Source organism: Mobula birostris, chromosome 14 (assembly GCF_030028105.1).
Source record: "Mobula birostris isolate sMobBir1 chromosome 14, sMobBir1.hap1, whole genome shotgun sequence".
Classification (NCBI taxonomy): Eukaryota; Metazoa; Chordata; class Chondrichthyes; order Myliobatiformes; family Myliobatidae; genus Mobula; species Mobula birostris.
Window position 1 is genome coordinate 43,540,997 of NC_092383.1, and position 21,031 is coordinate 43,562,027.

Below are 21,031 nucleotides of genomic sequence, written 5' to 3' on the forward strand. Positions count from 1 at the left end.
ATGTTTGGAGAGCCTGGTCCTCTGCATCTCCGGCTGCAACTGGATCCATGACTTTTTGATCATGAGACCACATTCAGTGTGGGTCAGAAATAACATCTCCTTGCTGACAATCAATGCTGGTACACATCAAGGTTGTGTGCTTAGCCCACTGCTTTACTCTCTCTACACCCATGACTGTGTGGCTAGGCACAGCTCAAATGCCATCTATAAATTTGCCGACGACACTGTTAGCAGAGTTTCAAATAGTGATGAGGAGGTGTACAGGAGTGAGGTAGATCAGCTGGTTGAGTGCTATTGCAACAACAGCCTTGCACCTAACGTCAGTAAGACCAAGGAGTTTATTGTGGACTTCAGAAAGGGGGAAGTCGAGGGATCAGAAGTGGAAAGGGTGAGCATTTTCAAGATCCTGGATCAGCATCTCTGGGGATCTATCCTGGCCTCAACATATTGATACAATTACAAAGACAGCAGTTCTGTTTCATTAGAAATTTGACGAGATTTGGTATGTCAGCGAAGATTGTTGCAAGTTTCTACAGATGTACCTGGAGCGCATTCTATACAGGGTCCAAAAAAGCTGCAGAAAGTTGTAAACTCAGTCAGCTCCATCATGGGCACCAGCCTCCCCAGCATCAAGGACATCTTCAAATGGTGATGCTTCTTCTCATTGCTACCATCAAGGAGGAAGTACAAGAACTTGAAGACATACACTCAACATTTCAGGGAACAACTGCTTCCCATCCACTGTTAGGTTTCTGAATGGACAATGAAGTTTTGTACACTATCTCCCTTTTTTTTGCTCTCTTTTTGCACTACTTATTTAATTATATATATTTCTATAATAAGTTGCAGTTTTTGTATTGTAATGTACTGCTGCCGAAAAACAACACATACTTCAGGACTTGCCAGTGATATTAAACCTGATTCTGATTCTGATTCATGTGAAACATTATGAAGGTAGAGTGATAAATGTGGTATATATGGATTTTGGTAAGGGGTTTGACAAAGTTCCCCATGGTGGGCTCATTCAAAGATGGCAATTCATCTCTGCCTCAGGATGACGCATCAGGATTGTCTCCATGCACGGAGAACCATACTGTAGTGCCCCCATCGATGACTATCCCATCAGAAAGCATCTGCTAATGACTGTGAATCTTCTACAGAGTGCTACTCCTAACTCCTCAGATACTGAAGGAGTTCCCTGCCTGCATGCAGCAATATTTGGCCAAAGGACAGGTATAGGCAAGTAATTGTACTGCATAAATGCTATACAATTGCAATCTCTAAAAGAGAGAGCGGGCTTTATTATTGGCAAATCCACAGTGCTAAATGTTCAGGTAATCCTTGTCCAGAATCTAAACTTGAGCAATTGTGTACACCTGTGAATGGTCAGGTGCTGTGCATCCCACACCTCATGATTTGCCTCCTGATTCCCCAAGCCTTTTTGCCATCAACCCTTTATGGTTGCCAGGTCAATATAGTGAATGCTGTGTGATCACACTGGGAAAACTTCTATCACGATGACGGCAGAAGTTCATAACATTTGTTGACGTGTCCTTGAGAGCAATCAAGAATTGGGCAACAAGTACCTGCCTTACTAGTAATGCCCACTTCTCAAAGAACCTAAAAGTAAACATGGTTATGTTAATAATAAGGTTGTGTATGATCCTACTTTAAACCAAATGACTAATTCCTTTGTTTTTGTTTTCCTTTCCCTGTCATCCCCATTCCTACCCAACCTCTTCACTCTCCTTTCTCTCTGCCTTTCTTAGACCAGGGATGATTTTCTGGGCCTGGTGGATATTCCTCTTCATCATATCCCGGTAAGTTGTAATTGCACCAGAGAGACTATTGCACACTTGTTTAGGGTTATATTGGTGTTGTCCATGTTACTACTTCTATTAACTTCCTTCTGATAGCTCAATATTGTGTCACCCTGACTCTGGTATTTCTGCTAGTTACATTGTGGATATGACTGTTCACTGTACTCTGCCACTTGTGAGAAGTTCCTCTTCTTGTGAAGTAAAGTTGCTTTAGCACATTGGGAGAAAAGTATAAATGTAGATTCTCTATAAGTTACACACATCAAAGTTGCTGGTGAACGCAGCAGGCCAGGCAGCATCTCTAGGAAGAGGTACAGTCCACGTTTCAGGCCGAGACCCTTCGTCAGGACTAACTGAAGGAAGAGCTAGTAAGAGATTTGATAGGGGGAGGGGGAGATCCAAAATGATAGGAGAAGACAGGAGGGGGAGGGATGGAGCCAAGAGCTGCACAGGTGATTGGCAAAAGGGATATGAGAGGATCACGGGACAGGAGGCCCAGGGAGAAGGAAAAGGGGGAAGGGGGGAAAATACCCAGAGGATGGGCAAGGGGTATAGTCAGAGGGACAGAGGGAGAAAAAGGAGAGAGAGAGAAAGAATGTGTGTATATAAATAAATAACGGATGGGGTACGAGGGAGAGGTGGGGCATTAGCAGAAGTTAGAGAAATCAATGTTCATGCCATCAGGTTAGAGGCTACCCAGACGGAATATAAGGTGTTGTTTCTCCAACCTGAGTGTGGCTTCATCTTTACAGTAGAGGAGGCTGTGGATAGACATATCAGAATGGGAATGGGACGTGGAATTAAAATGTGTGGCCACTGGGCGATCCTGCTTTCTCTGGCAGACAGAGCATAGGTGTTCAGCAAAACGATCTCCCAGTCTGCGTCGGGTCTCGCCAATATATAGAAGGCCACATCGGGAGCACCGGACGCAGTCTATCGCCCCAGCCGACTCACAGGTGAAGTGTCGCCTCACCTGGAAGGACTGTCTGGGGCCCTGAATGGTGGTAAGGGAGGAAGTGTAAGGGCATGTGTAGCACTTGTTCCGCTTACAAGGATAAGTGCCAGGAGGGAGATCAGTGGGGAGGGATGGGGGGGGATGAATGGACAAGGGAGTCGCGTAGGGAGCGAGCCCTGTGGAAAGCAGAGAGGCGGGGGAGGGAAAGATGTGCTTAGTGGTGGGATCCTGTTGGAGGTGGTGGAAGTTACGGAGAATAGTATGTTGGACCCAGAGGCTGGTGGGGTGGTAGGTAAGGACCAGGGGAACCCTATTCCTAGTGGGGTGACGGGAGGATGGAGTGAGAGCAGATGTGCGTGAAATGGGGGAGATGCGTTTGAGAGCAGAGTTGATAGTGGAGGAAGGGAAGCCCCTTTCTTTAAAAAAGGAGGACATCTCCCTCGTCCTGGAATGAAAAGCCTCATCCTGAGAGCAGATGCGGTGGAGACAGAGGAATTGCGAGAAGGGGATGGTTGCTTGAATCTAGAAGCATTGGAAAAGGCAGAGGTTAACAAGGGAACACAGAGATCAGTGTTGGTGTCCAAGAAATTTCACAATTTATATGGAACACTTGGCTGGTTGCACCATGGATATGACAGTGACATTTTGCTGATACTACATGGGTAGGAAAGCAGGTTGCGAAAAAGCCTTTAAAGAGGCTGCCAAGGAATATTGATAGGTTGGGAGTGGGCAAGATAGTGGGAAATGGAAGATAGTGTAGGAAATTTGTCTGTTTTGACAGAAAAATCAAAACTTTGAAGTATATTTACTGAATAAACAGAGTGTATTTACAATGAGAGATTTCAGAGCTCTGAAATGCAGAGCTATCTGGGTGCCCTAATAAATGATATGCTAACAGCTAGTATGCAGGTAAAGCAAGTAACAATGAAAATTATTCTCATTATGAAGGCAATTGAATATAAAACTAGGGAGGTTATGCTTCAATTATACTTGGCATTAGTGTGTACACAGTACTGCCTTGATCTTATTTATGGAAGGGTGCATTGGAAGCGGTTCAGAGAGGATTTTCTAGAGTTAATATTTGAAACGGGTAGGTTGTCCTATCAGGGAAGGTTGGACCGGCCATGCTTGCATCTTCTGGTGTTCAGAAGGGCAAGAGATAACTTAATTGAAACAAATAAGATCCCAATGACAGATGTGGAAAGAATGTTTCTATCTGTTAGAATACTTAGAATTACGTCCGTTTCAGAGTGGGGGGGGGTAACATGCTAAATTAAGACAAATGAGGTGATATTTTGTTCCCTGAGGGTGAGAATTTTTGATACATTGGTAGAGTGTATGGAAAAATATATTTTTATAATCTTAGTACTGATGTAGATGGAATGTTTCTGAAACAAGGTTACTGAAGGTAGGTAGGAACGTGGATTTGAGTCTACAATCAGGTCCGTAGGAGGAAAGGTTTTGTTTTGCCAGAAACACAGGAAATGCAACAATTGACTCTGACTCCGGAGGGAAACCCTTGGTTGGGTTATGTTTAGGATTAGGAGAGACATAATGAAACCTGGCATATCATCTGAACATGTTCAACAAGAATGGGCGACTGGGAGACTAAATAGAGCACTGCTTCTTCGCAGAAATTGCTTAGATCATTATTTCAAAGAAATGTTCTTGTTAATTTAGCAGATAGCCCAGTGCTGTCACATGAAGTGATTTTCTGAGTACAGCAGATTCTGTCTGGATTGTGTGAATGGAACACGTCAACAAGACCTTTCTGTAGGGTGAAGTGATGACAACTTTCCAATTCTTAGTTCTTTACTCTGGCCTCTCTTGAAATTGAGCAGGTTCCAACCACATTTGATATGAGATAGAGAGAAGTTCTCAGGTCTGAGGGCTGGTATGCAGTTGCAAGCTTGGAAACTGATGAAGTACAAAACCTTTTTTAAGTTTCATGACTAGAGGATTGTTGAAATGTAAACCGATCACTCTCTGTTCTAACTTTTATCTGAAATAAACATAAAAATAAAACATTTTGAATTAACATAAGAGATAACCAGCTGGTGGCGCCGTGGCGTCAACGCTGGACTTCGGGGCGACAGGTTCTGAGTTCGGATCGCCCGGCTCCCTTGCACGCTGTCCATCCGTGCCTGGGTTGAGTGTCGAGCTAACAACACGACCTTGTTTAAAAAAAACCTGGAGAGGGATGGGGTCTGCCAGGTTTCAGGTACCCAAGACAGGCAGTACAATGAACATACCACAAAGATCGGTGCAAAAACTTGTCATGACGGCACACCGACGACTCCACCAGGAGTTAAGGGTGCGCGTGCGCACACACACACACACACACACACACACACACACACACACAGAGACACACACACACTAAATTGAGAGAGGTCTACTTTTCTCCTTCACCATCCATCCATTTGTTCCACAGGGAAAATCCTTGCAGCTGCTTAAGGTGGTTTGTCACTGTTCAGACAAGCAAAATGTCTGAGGTAAAATGCTGTCAAATACTCAGCGTGCCATGTTGCATCTGTGGAGAGAGGGAGAGAGAGAAATAGACACTGTTTCAGATCAGCAACTTTTCATTAGAACTAAGCAAAATTTAAAAAGTAACAGTCTCTGTGTTTAAGGGAATGGGTTGGAGATAATTGATTGATACATGGTGGCTGCTTAAAGTGAGGTGATAAAGGCTAGTCTGTAATTAACATTGATTCTGCTTTGAGGTATACATTGAATAAAATCTGAAATGCCATAAGAGAAAAAGAACCTGAATGGTGGAAAATTATAAGAATGGAATAACTGATTTCCTGAAATCATTGGAGTTGACGTTGCGTCTGGAAATGTGCAATAAGCTGGGTTGGAAAATGAGGGGATCTTATTGAACCCGGAAGTAGAGATTAGAGTGGGCTGAGAGCCAATGTGACAGTCTCCATAAGGGTGGAGACATCCTTTTGGACTGAATGAAGACGTTTTGCAACTTATTACTGTAATATTCCGCGTAAGCTGATGTTAACTCTGCTTAACTGTTCTCAGCTGAGGTACAAATAGAGCAGTAATTACAAAGAAAATAACTCATAGTTGTAAGCACATTGGCCGATATTGTGTGGAAGCAAGCAAGTCTCTTTTGACTGAAAAAATATGTGTGTAAATAGATAACTGGTGGAAAAATAATTAAAGCCTATGTTAAAAAAATGTAATTGACATATAAGTAAATATATTGGAATTAATGGCTACTTTTTAATTGCAGACTGAAAATCCAAACTTAGACAGACCTTATACGTTCAAGGATTTTATTCTTCGTCCTAGAAGGTAATTGAAACTATCCAGGTGAACAAGTACAGTGGATTGTAGCCATTTCCTCTTCTGGAGTTACATGCACAAAGTTCTGGAGGAACTTGTGTAAATCAGACAGCATCTATGGAGGGGAATAAAGAGTCAACTTTTTGTTCTGAGACCCTTCATCAACACTCCTCCATTAGTTCCTCCAGCATTTTGTGTGTGTTGCTCCAGATTTCCTTCATCTCCTGTGTTTATGATTCTCCTCTGGAGTTGATGTGAATGCCAGTCTTCTGTTTGGATTTTTTTTTCACTAAGTTCCTGGGGCAATGAAAATAGTGCCTCACAATTTATCTTTTTGTACCAGATCAAACCTACTGTGCTACTCTTCCTTTCAGTGTTTGCATTCTAAGTTGTTGGAAACAATTAGTGAATATGCAACAACATTAAGGAAGATATTGAAAAGCTGCCATCTGTGTGTATATTTATCTACTCAGTAAGAATAGGAAGTTTATGAAAATATGGTCAAATAGATTAAAGAAATGTACAGCACAGGAAGGAGGCTGTTTGGATCATCATCTTCATGCTGACCAACAAAGTGCTATCCAAACTAAATTCACTTGGTCTGTTGTTTTGTAAGTTTTGGCACATGAAGTGTTCATCTAAATACTGTTTCATATTCACTGACTGTTTTTGCAACTTATCCATTTCAAGAAAGCAGTTTCAAACTCTTGGGTGGGAAAAAAAGAGTCAGTCTTTACTGATCCAAGGAAAATAGCCTCAGCCTAGCCAATCTTCCTAAGACTCCCATGTTTTGAACCTGCTCCCTTTAGCGATCACATCCGTCTTGTCATGCAGAGGCCAGAACTGCACTCAGTACTCTTATCTGTGGTGTAACTAGTCTTGCATGTAGTTGAGTATTATCTCTTCTCTCACTCTCTTTCGTATCAATATTCCTTCTGCTGTCTTATCCACCTCTCTTGGTGCCTTTTAAGAAAGTGTGGATATACATCGCAGGACTCCTCTGTCTTCCACACTTCACAGCATCCAACCATTTGGTATGGCTTCCCCTCAATTAGTTTCCCTCCCAAAATTTGTTTCATTACACTTTTGGCCATTTGCCTTTTTTCTGCCTGCCTGACCTGTTTAGCTTCCTTGCTATCAGCTGCAAGTTTTTTTGTCATCTGCCAATGCCCACTAATATTTAAATCTCAAAAGCAAGGAATCTAGTACTAAGCCTTATGAAACCCCACTGTAACAGCCATCCAATCACAGATCACCACTGCCCTAGTACTAAGCCTTATGAAACCCCACTGTAACAGCCATCCAATCACAAATCACCACTGCCCTTTGCTACACGCTGGTGAGACAATTTTGGACACTTGCACACATCCCATGAGGGCTGAACTTTTCTGATTAATCTGCTATATAGGACTTGGGCAAACTCATACTTAAAGTCTATGTATCAAATAGGTACCCACTTTATTACCTCCTCAAAAATTATTTTTGCATCGATTATTGCTGACTATCCTTGCCTATCTGTTTTTATATGTGAATACTCTCCTTCCAACGAGTGCCTTTCTAAATGAGGATTTATACTGCATCTCAATTCTTCAGAGGAATTTTCTTACAATTGGCTGATAGATAACTATTAGATTCTTTTCCTTCTCTCCTTTGAAACTTTGGTACAAATTAGTGTACCAAACATGCGTTCCTCTGGCAGCTTGTCAATACTCACAAAAGACTGAAAAATGGTCCTCAGGCTCTTCGCCATTCATAGGGCATAGAACAGTACAGAACAGCACAGGAACAGGTCCCGTGGCCCACAGTGCTGTGCCAAACCAATTAAGTTAGTAATCAAATGGTCAACTAAATTAATCTCTTCTGCCGAGACAATGTCCCGATCTTTCCATGTACCTCTCTAATGTAAAGTTTAAAAGTCTGTAATGTATCTGCCCTTCCAACCATCCCAGAGAGCACATTGCAGTCACCCACGAGTCTCTGTGTAAAAATAGTGCCCCTCACATCAACTTTGAAATTAACCCCTCTAACCTTAAAAGCATGTCCTCCTCACTTCATTTCTAAAATAAATTTCACATGGGCCTAGCAATTTATCTAGATACAGTAAAACTTCGGTAAATAGCAATGTTTCGGCATGTGGCTCCTCTGAAATTCACTGGGTTCTCTGTAAAGTTTGTCATACCACAGCATTAAAAAATGTCTCAAGTAGTGTTTTGGTGAATTGTGTTGTTGGGAATGAACTGCTGTTTCCATTATCCCTGTTTGTATATTTTTAATTTCTTCTGTTTTGCCCCTCATCATCAAATGTATCGATGTCTATTATGAAAGGCTGATCTATAGAAATTCAATTGATTTGGATCATTGGGTTAGCAGTGTTCAGTGCTGAATCAAATCAATTTGAATTTCACAAGTACGTAGTCTAGCCAGAGAGGTTAAAGAATACTTGGTGCTTAACCATTAAACAGCTATCCGTCAATAGAACAGAAAATATGATCTCTCTTCATAGTCCACTGGAAAATGTATTTCAGAATTTTAAACTGTCTAATGCTAAAGAAATTAATTTCAATTCCTCTCTTTGCACTGAAACATTTGAGTGACCTAATGACCAGTTCAACATTAAACATGGTGACCCTTTTAATGACTAGAAGTATGAAATGTCAGATAGCTTGAATTAAATGACTTTGAATGAGAAACTTGAAATCTGGCACTTTCTCTGCTCTCAACCTGAAAGGTCACCTTATTTCAGACGTGTGCCCCTTAAGATACCAGATACCCACTTAGACCTCATTTAAATGGTTATTTTTTCATGGGGTGGGTTTCTGTGGTAACAGTAAGCTGTTCAACTGTATCAAATACCTATGGATGTTTTTTTTGGTATGAGCTTTCAAAATGCAGTCTGTGGAGTCTCCCAAAGGGCTAAAAAACAGTGTTAGCTGAAATTAAAGATCATGAAATCCAACAAATATTTTTGACTTGGTTGTGGAATTGATGACCAACAGGAGTTGGAGATTAGGAATAACGGCTAGTTCTCCTAACTAGTAGTGTGAAATATTAGTGTAATATTTTTAATGATGGATGATGGGGTAGGAGGAGACACATCCAGGTTTGACACTAAGATAAGTGACATTATAAGCGCTGCAAAGTGTGGAGCAATGAAACAGGAAAGACTAAGTTAGGAAGAAAAACTAATAGATTAAGTGAAATGACAAAAGCATGGCAAATAGACTTTAGTGAATGAAAATGTTAGGTCATTCTGATTTAGTACAGATAGACCAAAAGAGTTTCTAAATCTTACTAAGTTGGAACTAGTGGAGGCTTCCAGTGGATGAGGGGCCCATGGATTGAGATAATTGAAATCCCCAATACCATGGATTGAGATTGTTGTAATCCCCAAAACCATGGACTAAAATCATTGAGATCCTCAATACCATGGATTGAAATCACTGAAATCCCCAACACCATGGATTGAAATCATTGAGATCCTCAATACCATGGTTTGAGATCATTGAAATCCCCAATACCATGGACTGAGATAGTTGAAATCCCCAATACCATGAAATATTACTATTTAAATGTTAAGGGATATAAGAAAATGGAAGTTATGCCTCAGTCATGCTCAGCCCTGGTTAGATCACAACTGGAGCACACTGAGGTGTTCCGGTTATGCAGCCTTGGGAGAAATTACTCAAACTAAACAAGTGTTGCCTCAAATTAAAAGTGTATGTGTCATTTAATGAAAGTTATTGAAACCATTTTATGACTAATAGAATGAAAAAACACCATTTCTGTGGGTTTGAAAATGTTGATGTAAGGATCATATTCAGAAGAGTAGAACCAAGTCTTTCATGAGTGAAGTTTGGAAACCCATATATGACAGAGGTCTTTAGAAGTTTGAAACTCTTTCTTAAATTCTAGTTGACGTTAAGTAAGTTTTTAATTTTAAAATTATAAGGGTAATAATGTTAATCAAAATATTTAAGGGTTTTAGTATAAAAATCCATATTGAGGGGGTAAAGGTTAGTTACTAAATTGAATAGTGCAAACTCACGAATGTTATTGATTGGATCCTGTGATTATATTTCCTTTGAGTGAAATTGCAGTTGAACTTTAGCTTGTATTATGTTTGTATCCCTCATTCAGTAGAAGTTGCTGTATAATAGTGAAAGCGGGAGCCAGGCTTGTTCTGTCAATTCAATGACAGCTTCATGCACTGCCTCCTGTGTGATAATCTGACTCAGTGCAGGCTGTTCCATTGGATCTCTGTGACCTTTGTGAAAAGGTCCTACACTGCAAAATAACTTTCATTCTTCTGGTTGTATGTGGCATTGAGCTAGAGTGGCTTGGTTCCTTTGCAGAAGTTTTCACATTGATGTCAGCTTATGGTTCACTTCTAATTTGTTTATCTTCCTTCCCACCGTTTGCACCATTTTTGCAGTGCTTGCCTACAATGGTTTGTAATCATTATCGTAACTCTAGCCACTAAATTGGTTACTATGTATACTTCTATTTTAATTTATTTAATTAATCGTGGGGGGGAAAAAAAGAGGGGTGAAAAAATAGCAGATCTTAGGATCTTGCATTACTTTTAATCACTGTGTTTTCCCCAGCCATAAATCCAGGGTTAAAGGTCATCTTCGATTAAAGATGACTTATCTGCCTAAAAGTAATGCCTCTGAGGATGATGTTACAGAGCAAACTGATGAAATGGAGGTAAGGATAATACATTGTTTATTATAAGTAATAAGTAAGTTTTTGGTTGCAGTATAGATTATATTTTGGCAATTTTTAAAAAAATAAAACATTAAATTTGTGCACAGATATAAAGGAGTGTTTTATGTTTTATCGCTGAAAGCTATTTATTTAAGACTTAGTCCTTTTTTTCATTCATGCTTGAGAATAAAAGCCTAGAGCTGAACAGCCTATGCTCGAGCAGTGCCAAAGCTTGGAATGGACTGCTCTTTGCATTATCCCCACTTCTACATTTTATGCATTCTACTGAGGCCCATTTTGACATCTCTTGTTTTTGGGCCAGCACAGTGACACAGCTAGAAACCAGGTTCGATCCTGAGCTCCGGTGAACTTTGCATGTTCTCCCTGTGACAGTAGGTTTCTGTGGTTGCTCTGGTTTCGTAAAACACAGAACAGTGCAGCACAGTACAGATCCTTCAGCCCACAGTGTTGTGCCAAACTTTCAACCTACACTTAGATCAATCTAACCCTTTCCTCCTACATAGTCCTCCATCTTTCTTTCAGCCATGTGCCTACCTAAGAATTTCTTAAATATCCATGATATATCTGCCACTACCACCACCCCTGGCAGATACACACTTACACCACTCCCTGTGTAAAACAAAAACTACCTCTGACATACCCCCTTCCAGCAATACTTTTCTCCAATCACCTTAAAATTGTGTCCCCTTGTATTAGTCATTTTGGGTCTGGAAGAAAGTTTCTGGCTGTCCACTCCATCTCTACCTCTTATCATCTTGTACACTTCTAACAAGTCACCTCTCATCCTCTTTTGCTCCAAATTGAGCCCTAGCTCACTTAACCGTTAACCTTTAAGACATGCTCTCTTATCCAGACGGCATACTGGTAAATCCTTAAGTGTCCCTAAGATGTGCAAATTAATAAATTATTTGAGAACTGTAAGTTGATCTGTGTGAATGGTCGGATTTTGGAGATGTTATTGGGAAAGTAGATGAGAATACAAAAGGTATTTCTGAATTAATGTCTGATAGTTAGCTCTGACTTGTGGTTCAAAGAACTTGTTTGGAAGCTGTATCACTCAAATCTCTTTCCTTTGTTGGAGTTACTGTGTAACTCCAAAACATTAAATTAATTCAAAGAAAGACACGGGAGTCCTGGAATGCGGGTCTAACTTTGGGTTTACCTTAAGCGGGACGTGCGCGTATCACGTGGTAGCGTGTTGACTTATGCAATTCGCTTATCTATGCATATAACCTGCAAGGAATCATTTAAATGAACAAGAAGGTTTAATCACCCTCTATACATACATATACCCAAAGAGGATTTCAGAGTTGTATACTTAGATAATAAATGAACCTTTGAACCTTTGATATTAAATACACAACACTCGACCCTGCTTAGCTCTAAACTCCAACTAAATAGATAATGCATCTCAGTTATATACACAGTATATTACAGTGCTGATAAAAGGTATTCATCCACACCCCCCAGAAGTTTTCATGTTTTATTATTTTACAACATTGAATCATCGTGGATTTAATTTGGCTTTTTTGACACTGATCAACAGAAAAAGACACTTCCGTGTCAAAGTGAATAAAGGATCTCCACAATGTGATCTAATTTAATTGCATATATAAAACACAAAAAAATTCATTGCTTAAGTATTCACCCCCTCCCGCTTAATATGACACACCAAACCATCACTGGTGCAGCCATTTGGTTTTAGAAGTCACATAATTAGTTAATTGGAGATTACCTGTGTGCAGTCAAGGTGCTTAATACACTTCTACCTGGAAGGTGCAACTGCTAGTGAGTCGGTATCCTGGCAAAAACTGCACCATGAAGACAAAAGAACACTCGAAGCAGCTACACAAAAAAGTTATTGAAAAACACAAGTCAGGAGATGAATTCAAGAAAATTCACAAAGTCACTGAATATCCCTTGGAGTACAGTTAAGTCAATCATCAAGAAATGGAAAGAATATGGCACAGCTGTAAATCTGCTGCGAACAGGCTGTCCTCAAAAACTGAGTGACTGTGCAAGAAGGGGACTAGTGAGGGAGGCCACTAAGAGACCTAGGACAATTCTGGAGAAGTTATAAGTTTTGGTGGCTGAGATGGGAGAGTCTGCACATACAACAACTGTTGCCCTGGTGCTTCACCAGTCACAGCTTTATGGGAGAGTGGCTAAGAGAAAGCCACTATTGGGAAAAAAAAATTCACATGAAATCTCACATAGTGTTTGTCAGAAAGCATATGGGAGACTCTGAAGTCAGCTGGAAGAAGGTTCTACAATCTGAGGAAAGCAAAATTGAGCTTTTTAGCCATCAGACTATTGCTATGTTTTCTGAAGGCCAAACTCCGCACATAAACAAAAACACACCATTCCTACCATGAAGCATGGTGGTGACTGCATCATGCTGTAGGGATGCTTCACTGCAGCAGGCCCTGGAAGGCTTGTGAAGGTAGAGGGTAGAATGCAGGGAAATCTTGGAGGAAAACCTGATGCAATCTGCAAGAGAACATAGAACATAGAATAGTACAGCACAGTACAGGCCCTTCGGCCCAAAATATTGTGCCAACCCTTAAACCCTGCCTCCCATATAACCCCCCACCTTAAATTCCTCCATATACCTGTCTAGTAGTCTCTTAAATTTCACTAGTGTATCTGCCTCCACCACTAACTCAGGCAGTGCATTCCACGCACCAACTACTTTCTGAGTAAAAAATCTTCCTCTGCAACTTGGGAGAAGACTTGTTTTCCAGCAAGACAATGACCCCAAGCATAAGCAAAAGCTACACAGGAATGGCTTAAGAAGAACAAAGTTAATGTCCTGGGGTGGCCAAATTAGAGTCCAGATCTCAATCCATTGAGAATTTGTGGCTGGACTTGAAAAGTGCTGTTCACTCACAACCCCCATGCAATCTGACAGAGCTTGAGCAGTTTTGTAAAGAAGAATGGGGAAAAGTTCCAGTGTCCAGATGTGCAGATAGATGGGGCTTGTCAGCCATGGTTGGCAGTTCATCTAGAAGGAAAACTCTGATCTCAAACCCCCACCCCCCCGCCCACTGCCCTGTGGCTATACCTACTCATGGGGAAGGCTTCAATTGTAAACGCCGTGGGAAAATTCTGGAGCTGGATTCACTAAGGCAGCCCTATATGGAGTTCAATGTTAAGTGGCAACTCCTGTGATGCTGCTGATACCAAACCGTATTGGGCTCTGCGTTTGTTTGGGTTCTTTAGCTGCATGAAGAAGGGGAGCTTACTACATGGGCAACAGGTTGCTCTCCATATCGTACTGACCAGGCTTGTGTATCTAGACAGCCAGGACATTATATCCATGGTCAAGTCTGACCAATGTAGGCCTCAGCAGTAGCGATATACAAACATCCACATCATATTAAATTTTAAAATGTCCCATTCAGGCCTGAAGATTTAATCACCGTGGGAAAATATCTTGCCTGCCAAGGGGTCACTCTGCTTGGCAGGTGAAACTTGTGGCTGTGAAACAATCTCAGGTTCTGGGGCCTCCTCCATGGTGGTTGTAGGAATTAACTCTGAAATCGCAGGAAGTGGTTCTGATAGCACTAGCCAAATTCCTTCTCTAACAATTGACTTTACTTTCATCAACTGATTGATGTTGTCATCTCCAGATGACATCGGACACAATCTCCACTGTGCAGAGAGTAGTCCAGTTCTGAGTACCCACTTTTGATCCCCTCTACAGTCCCTTGCCAGGTCTGCTTGTCCAGCAATGAAACTTCAAACCTCCTTGCTTGAGGAACCCTCGATTTGTCTCAGTTGTTTGTCTTGCATACTCCTTCTGAGATTCAGTTTGAGGAGATCCAACTGTGAGCACAAGGGACGACCCAGGAACAGCACAGCTGGTGGGTTGTTGGTTGTGGAGCGTGTTGCATTGTGATATGCAAGGTGGAAACTGATGAGCTTCTGGTTCAGTGTTAGTGTAAACTATTTCTGCTGACATTGCTTGCAGTGTATTCTTTAGACTCTGGACAAACCTTTCCACCAAGACATTTGTAGCTGGGTGGTACGGTGCAGATGTAATATGTTTTATTCCATTCATTTTTTGGGATGACTGAAACTGTTCCCCACAAACTGTGGTCCATTGGCACTGACTAAGTGTTCTGGAACACCAGTCCTTGTGAAGAGGCTTGTCAATATATCAACAATGTGTGAAGCCATAGTGGAGGCTATTGGGAACACTTCTGGCCACTTTGTGGCTGCATAGCAAACTGCTCGATCTGCTGATCTATCCCAGGCCACCAGACAAAGCTTCGCACCAATGCTTTCATTTTAACCAGGCCTACGTAACCAGCATGCAGTTCCTCCAACACTTTAGCTCTTAGCTTGGATGGTGCAACAACTCTCAATCCCCACATATGGCAACCTACATCAAGAGCAATTTTATCTTGGTGCCAGTAATAATGGGGAGCTGGAGTTTCTGCTGCTCATTCCAGCCATTTTGAGTGGCCATACAGAACTGAGACAGTGTGGGGTCTTTTCTGCTTTCCCTTTGGGTCATCTTTGGCATAATAGAGAGACTTCTGATTTGCATTAAGAGGAATTATGTCAAGAGGAATGTTGTTTTGTGTAAATTCTCCCAGACTTCCCTTTCCAAGGATAAATGGGACAATCCATCATCATTTCCAAAACTAATTGTCCTTTTGATTTCAATCTTATAATCGTGTCCTCCAAGAAACAGGCCCCATCTCTGCCATCTCTGCATTTGTGCTTTAGCTGTTAGTGGAACAGCCTTCTGTGGATGGAAAATGGACACCAGTAGTTGATGATCAGTAATGATGGTAAACTCACCTGTACAAGTACTGGTTGAAACATTTTACGCTGCAAACCAGACTCAAGGCCTCTCTGTCAATCTCTGCATAACTTTTTTCTTCAGTGGTAAGGGAACGTGATGTAAAGGCTATGGGGCATTCACTTCCATCTCTCATTACATGTGATATGACTGCACTTTTGCCATAAGGCAAGGCTTCATAGGCAAACTTCACTGGATGATGTGGATCGTAATGTGTGAGTACAGTGTCTGATGTCACCATTTCCTTTGCCTTTTGGGAAGCCACCTCACACTGCTTTGTCCATTGCCATTTCTTCCTGATCAGTAGTAATGAGTTCAAAGGATGGAGCACAGCAGCCAGGTTTGGCAGCAATCTGTAACATTAGATAACTACTGTGACATGTCCTTTGGCCTTGGGACATCCACCACTCCTTGAATTTTCTCAGCACACTTGTGTAATGCTTGTGCATCAATCGTGTGACCACAGTAAGTGATGCTTAGTTTAAACAATTCACACTTGTAGCATCATGCTCTGAACCCATAACCCTCTAATCCTTTTAACACTGTCTTGAGATTTTGAAGATGTTCCTTGTCATCCTTACCAGTAATGGTGATGTCATCCAGATAACACTTGAGTACCCGGGCATCCTTGCAGCTCCTGGTCTATAGCTTAATGTTGGAGAGCAGGTGCAGATGCTACTCCAAAAATAAGCTTATTATAGCAATAAAGCCCTTTGTGAGTGTTTATAGTGAGAAACACTTCTTCCATCTCCATCTGCAAGTAGCCCTTAGGTAAGTCCACTTTGCTAAAGTGTTTTCCTCCAGAAAGATTTGCAAAGATATCCTCTGTCCCAGGCAGAGGGTTTTGATCTACTTTCAGTACAGGGTTGATGGTAACCTTAAAATCACCCTTGACCCATTCTTCTTGGCTACTGGGACCACTGACATTGGAAAGAAGTCTTTCAGCCTCCATGCATTTGAGCTCACTGGCTACCTTAACATGGGTGGTATAAGGAGCAGGATGTTCTTTGGGCGTGGCATTTTCATTTAACACTATTTTACCCTTGATGTGTTTGAGTTTTTCAATGCCATCCTTGAAAACCCTTTGTGAGTGTGGCATAATGCAGTATCTTTCTTAAATTGCTTTCATATGGCTTCATTGCAGGGGATGTGATGTGCAAATTGTGGAAAGCTCTCCAATCAGGTTGTAGTCTCAGCCAATCATGCCCCCACATTGCTGGTCATCCTGTTTTTACCACATACAAGCTCAATGTGATTTGATTGTTGTATTTTACTATTACACATGTCACTTCTACAGGAGTTATGTTTTCCTTAGTATAAGATCTTAGTTGGATATCTTCAGGCTTCTGTTTAGTATCTTTGAAATGCTTCTCAAATTCATTTTGTGGAATGACTGAAAGAGCTGAACCAATGTCTAATTCCATTTTAACTAATTTGTCATTCACTTCTGGTGTAATGCAATATTGCTTCTCTATTGTTAATTTTCACACTGTAAATCTCAAGGCTACACAATCCTGTATCATACTCATCAATACCAGAGTTTTCATCAACTCTGTGTCGATTAGTGCTCTTTTTGAAACGGCAACTTGATATTTTAGCTTTTTCTCTTCCCAGAGCAGTTAATTTATTTTTGGCTACCCAGCATTCTCTTTGTAAGTATCTTACTTTGTCACCTTGACTACATGTTTTGCCTATAACCCCACATTTATTTGGTGAATGTGAGTCCTCGTCACAACAGTAACACAATTTCTTTGGCCTGGCCAGTTTCTGTTTAGACTTTGTAATTTTGTTCCCACTCAGTTTCATGCCTGACTGCAACTCCATTGCATCTCTGTCTACGGTTTCCATTGAAACAGTGATTTCAACTGTACTTTTAAATGTAAGTTGTGCTTCAGTTAGAAGCAGTTTTTGAATGCTTTCTTGTAAGATTCCACAAACTAAATGACCTTTCAGTGCATCATAAATCCCATTACCGAACTGACAATGCTCAGACAATCTCTTCAATTCATCCATGTACACTGAAATGTTCTCCCCTTCCCTTTGATTCCGCTTATGAAGCCTAAAACATTCTGCAATCAATAATAATTTTGGTTGTTAAGTATTCCTGCATTATCAATATCAGGAAAGCTAATTTCTGTTGGTTTTGCTGAAGCAAACCTTGTGCCTTTAAACCAAATACACTCAGCAAAATTGATACTTGTTTCTCATTGGCTATTTCATTTGCTTCAAAATATTGTTGAGTTAGCTCAGTATACATATGTCTATCTTTCCTATATAGCTAGCCATTTCTGCTTTTCTATGATTATTTTCACCCTGTGCTACTCATTCTTTATGAACATGTGAATTCTCCTGTTTTCTGCCTTTTTTAAATAGCTTGATCATGTCTTCCCCTATGAAAAACATGTGCTGCTCTGTTTTGGCATTCCTTGCTGCACTTGTGCACTTGAACAGCCCAGCCACTGTCTCAGAATTGGAATCAGGTTTATTATCACTGGCATGTGACGTGAAATTTGTTAACTTAGCAGCAGCAGTTCAATGCAATACATAATCCAGCAGAGAGAAAAAAAATATAAAATGTAATAATAATAAATAAACAAGTAAATCAATTACGTGTATTGAATAGATTTTAAAAATGTGTAAAAACAGAAATACTCTGTATTTTTAAAAAAAAAGTGAGGTAGTGGCCGTAACTTCAATGTCCATTTAGGAATCGGATGGCAGAGGGGAAGAAGCTGTTCCTGAATCACTGAATGTGTGCCTTCAGGCTTCTGTACCTCCTACCTAATGTAACAGTGAGAAAGGGGCATGCCCTGGGTGCTGGAGGTCCTTAATAATGGACCTCCAGGTTAGTTTTAAGGACCTCCAGTAAGTTTTAAAAATACCTCATCGCCATTGTTATGTTTTGTAACTTCAAAACATTAAATAACTCAAAGGAAGATATGGGAATCTGGGAATGCGGCGTAACTTTGAGTATACTTTAAGTGAGGCATGCACGTATCATATGGCAGTGTGATGATGTATTCAGTTAATGATTTATAAATATAACCCGTAAAGAATTATTTAAATGAACAAGAATGCTGAATTAACCTATACAAGGTTACTCCAATATTACTTAAATATTAAATATACAACACACAACCTATATTAAAACCCTACAGTGTAGAGAAATCTTGCCACTCTGTCACACAGTCTCAAGTGAAAGTAAGCAAAATAAACCAGCACAAAATACAGATTGCATTAGAATGACTTGATGTTATGCACTTTGTCTTCAGAATACTTTGTGCAAAGGAGATGGCAAGCTCTTTGTCTGTGTGCTTTTAGGACCCAGCAAAGAGAGGTTTACTAATTGTAAATACTTAAAATTATGCAATTTATTACTATTTTAAAATGTACAACATATCCAAAAGATCGGATTTATCACAATCTTAAATCCTGCAATTAATTAGTGCACATATTCAGAATGTTGAAAAAGAAACAACATAGGAATCTGGTCTCTGAAGAAAGTCTTTCTAATGGTTAAATGTTGCTGCTCCTTTAGCCTGGCTGGGAAATTCTGGACCAACAGGAGGTGACTGTCCATAATCAACCACCACCTGCATTGCCCAGTGGCTGGGAAGAGAAACAGGATAATCTGGGAAGAACTTATTATGTCAATCATGAAACAAGAACAACACAGTGGATTCGACCAAGTTCCCAGTAAGTCTAGATCTTATTGTGCATCTTAAATGAAGTAACTACAAAGGATGGAATAAAAAAAAATCTTTCGAGGTAATGATAAATAATCTCTGTAGCTCTTCAGCATGGAGTGCTTGGGCCATGCTGTTTTACTTGATGAATCTAAATATTGCATTGAGGTTTGGCAGGGAAGGATGAGAGATCAGATGACAAGATCAAACCTGCATTTTGTGGCCAGCTGATACAAGCATTGTTTGCATAGAGAGATATGCCACTCACAGACATTATCAGACAGAAAATTAAATGGCATGTGGGTCTGACTTTCAAATTAAAGGAGAAGATGTTTTCCAATGATTGAAGAATCTTTAGCACTCTTAATTTTTAAAGTTTTATCTCATCTTTTACACAGACAAGCTATTAAAAGATAAGTTCCTGAAAGTTTTAGAATTAAAAAGGCTAGTGTACGTAGGAAGAAAATATATCAGTTGCCTGACACAGAACTAATTATTATTCCTCAACAGAGATTATGCATCCGACACGAATCATTGTCAAACTAATATCCAGCTGGAGGCACAGCGTATATATAGTACACGCAGACAGATTTCAGAAGAAACAGACACTCCTGAAAATAGAGATTCTCCAGATGTAAGTTTAATACTTTAACCTTTATAAAAAGTAAAGTCTATTTATAAAGAACTTGCTAAGATGTATGATATTTTAGGGACATGGATGCGATTATAACTGTATAATTGAAATGCTTAAGAGGAACATGAGGGGGATCTTCTTCACTCAGTTTGGCAAGAGTGGGACAAGCTGCCAGTCCACGTGACGGATGCAGGGTCGATTACAACATCTAAGAGAAATTTGGATAGGTACTTGAAATGGAGTGGTATGGTCTAATTGCAGGTTGATGGGATATGCAGATTCATGGCTCAGCACACACTTGATGGGCCAAAGGGCCTGTTTCTATGCTATAGTGTACTATGCTTCTATAAAGCCCAACTTAATTCAAAGTTCTCAAGCAAAATGATTTAACTTTGTAATGTTACCAACAAATTCAATTACATATTACTCTGCACTAAAACAATATTTGGTTAGTGTTTTGCTTAAATATTTTTTTTTGCAGGGCTGGGAATTGATTACTGAAGACGAAACTGCATTTAACAGCTGCAATCCCCATTCACCCCCACCACCTCATACACCTATTGGACAAAATTCAACCTTAGACTTGCAAAGTCAACTTGCAGAAGAACTTAATCGGCGATTTCAGGCGTCTGGGTGTACAGCTGTGGACCATCGCAGTACCAGCTCGGTGAGAAGAGTGATGAATTTTTAAATAGCATGTGATTTAATCCCATGGTAATGTTTGGTTTCAGCTTTGTAGAAATTTCAGGTGCATGTTTTCCTGTATAATAGGGTCTGACATAGGTCAGGCCCTGTCAGCAGTCTGACGTAGGTATAGGTATTATCCAGGTGATCCACAGCTGAGTGGAGACCAGTGAGATTGCATCTTCTGTAGACCTAGTGTGGTGATTGGCAAATTGCCACTGTCCAGGTCCTTGCTTAGGAAGGTGATGGCTTTAGCCATGACCAACCTCTCATGGCACTTCATCAGAGTAGATGTGAGTGCAACTGGGTGATAGTCATTGAGGCAGCTCACCCTGCACTTCTTGGGCACTGGTATGATTGGAGCCCTGTTGAAGCTGGTGGGAACCTCTGGCAGCAACAGTGAGAGAT

The 21,031-nt window shown here is 40.6% G+C and overlaps 1 protein-coding gene across 2 annotated transcripts in view; it reads left to right on the forward strand.

The window, feature by feature from the left end:
* The window catches only part of LOC140209868 (E3 ubiquitin-protein ligase NEDD4-like), a 225,586-nt gene that overhangs the window by 159,042 nt on the left and 45,513 nt on the right, over nucleotides 1–21,031 (forward strand). For both annotated transcript variants that reach the window (XM_072278462.1, XM_072278463.1), the window contains exons 6-11: nucleotides 1,770–1,820; nucleotides 6,026–6,087; nucleotides 10,683–10,785; nucleotides 19,158–19,315; nucleotides 19,816–19,939; nucleotides 20,421–20,606. In XM_072278462.1, the coding sequence (XP_072134563.1) occupies nucleotides 1,770–1,820; nucleotides 6,026–6,087; nucleotides 10,683–10,785; nucleotides 19,158–19,315; nucleotides 19,816–19,939; nucleotides 20,421–20,606 (684 nt within the window). The remainder of the gene's footprint in view (nucleotides 1–1,769; nucleotides 1,821–6,025; nucleotides 6,088–10,682; nucleotides 10,786–19,157; nucleotides 19,316–19,815; nucleotides 19,940–20,420; nucleotides 20,607–21,031) is intronic.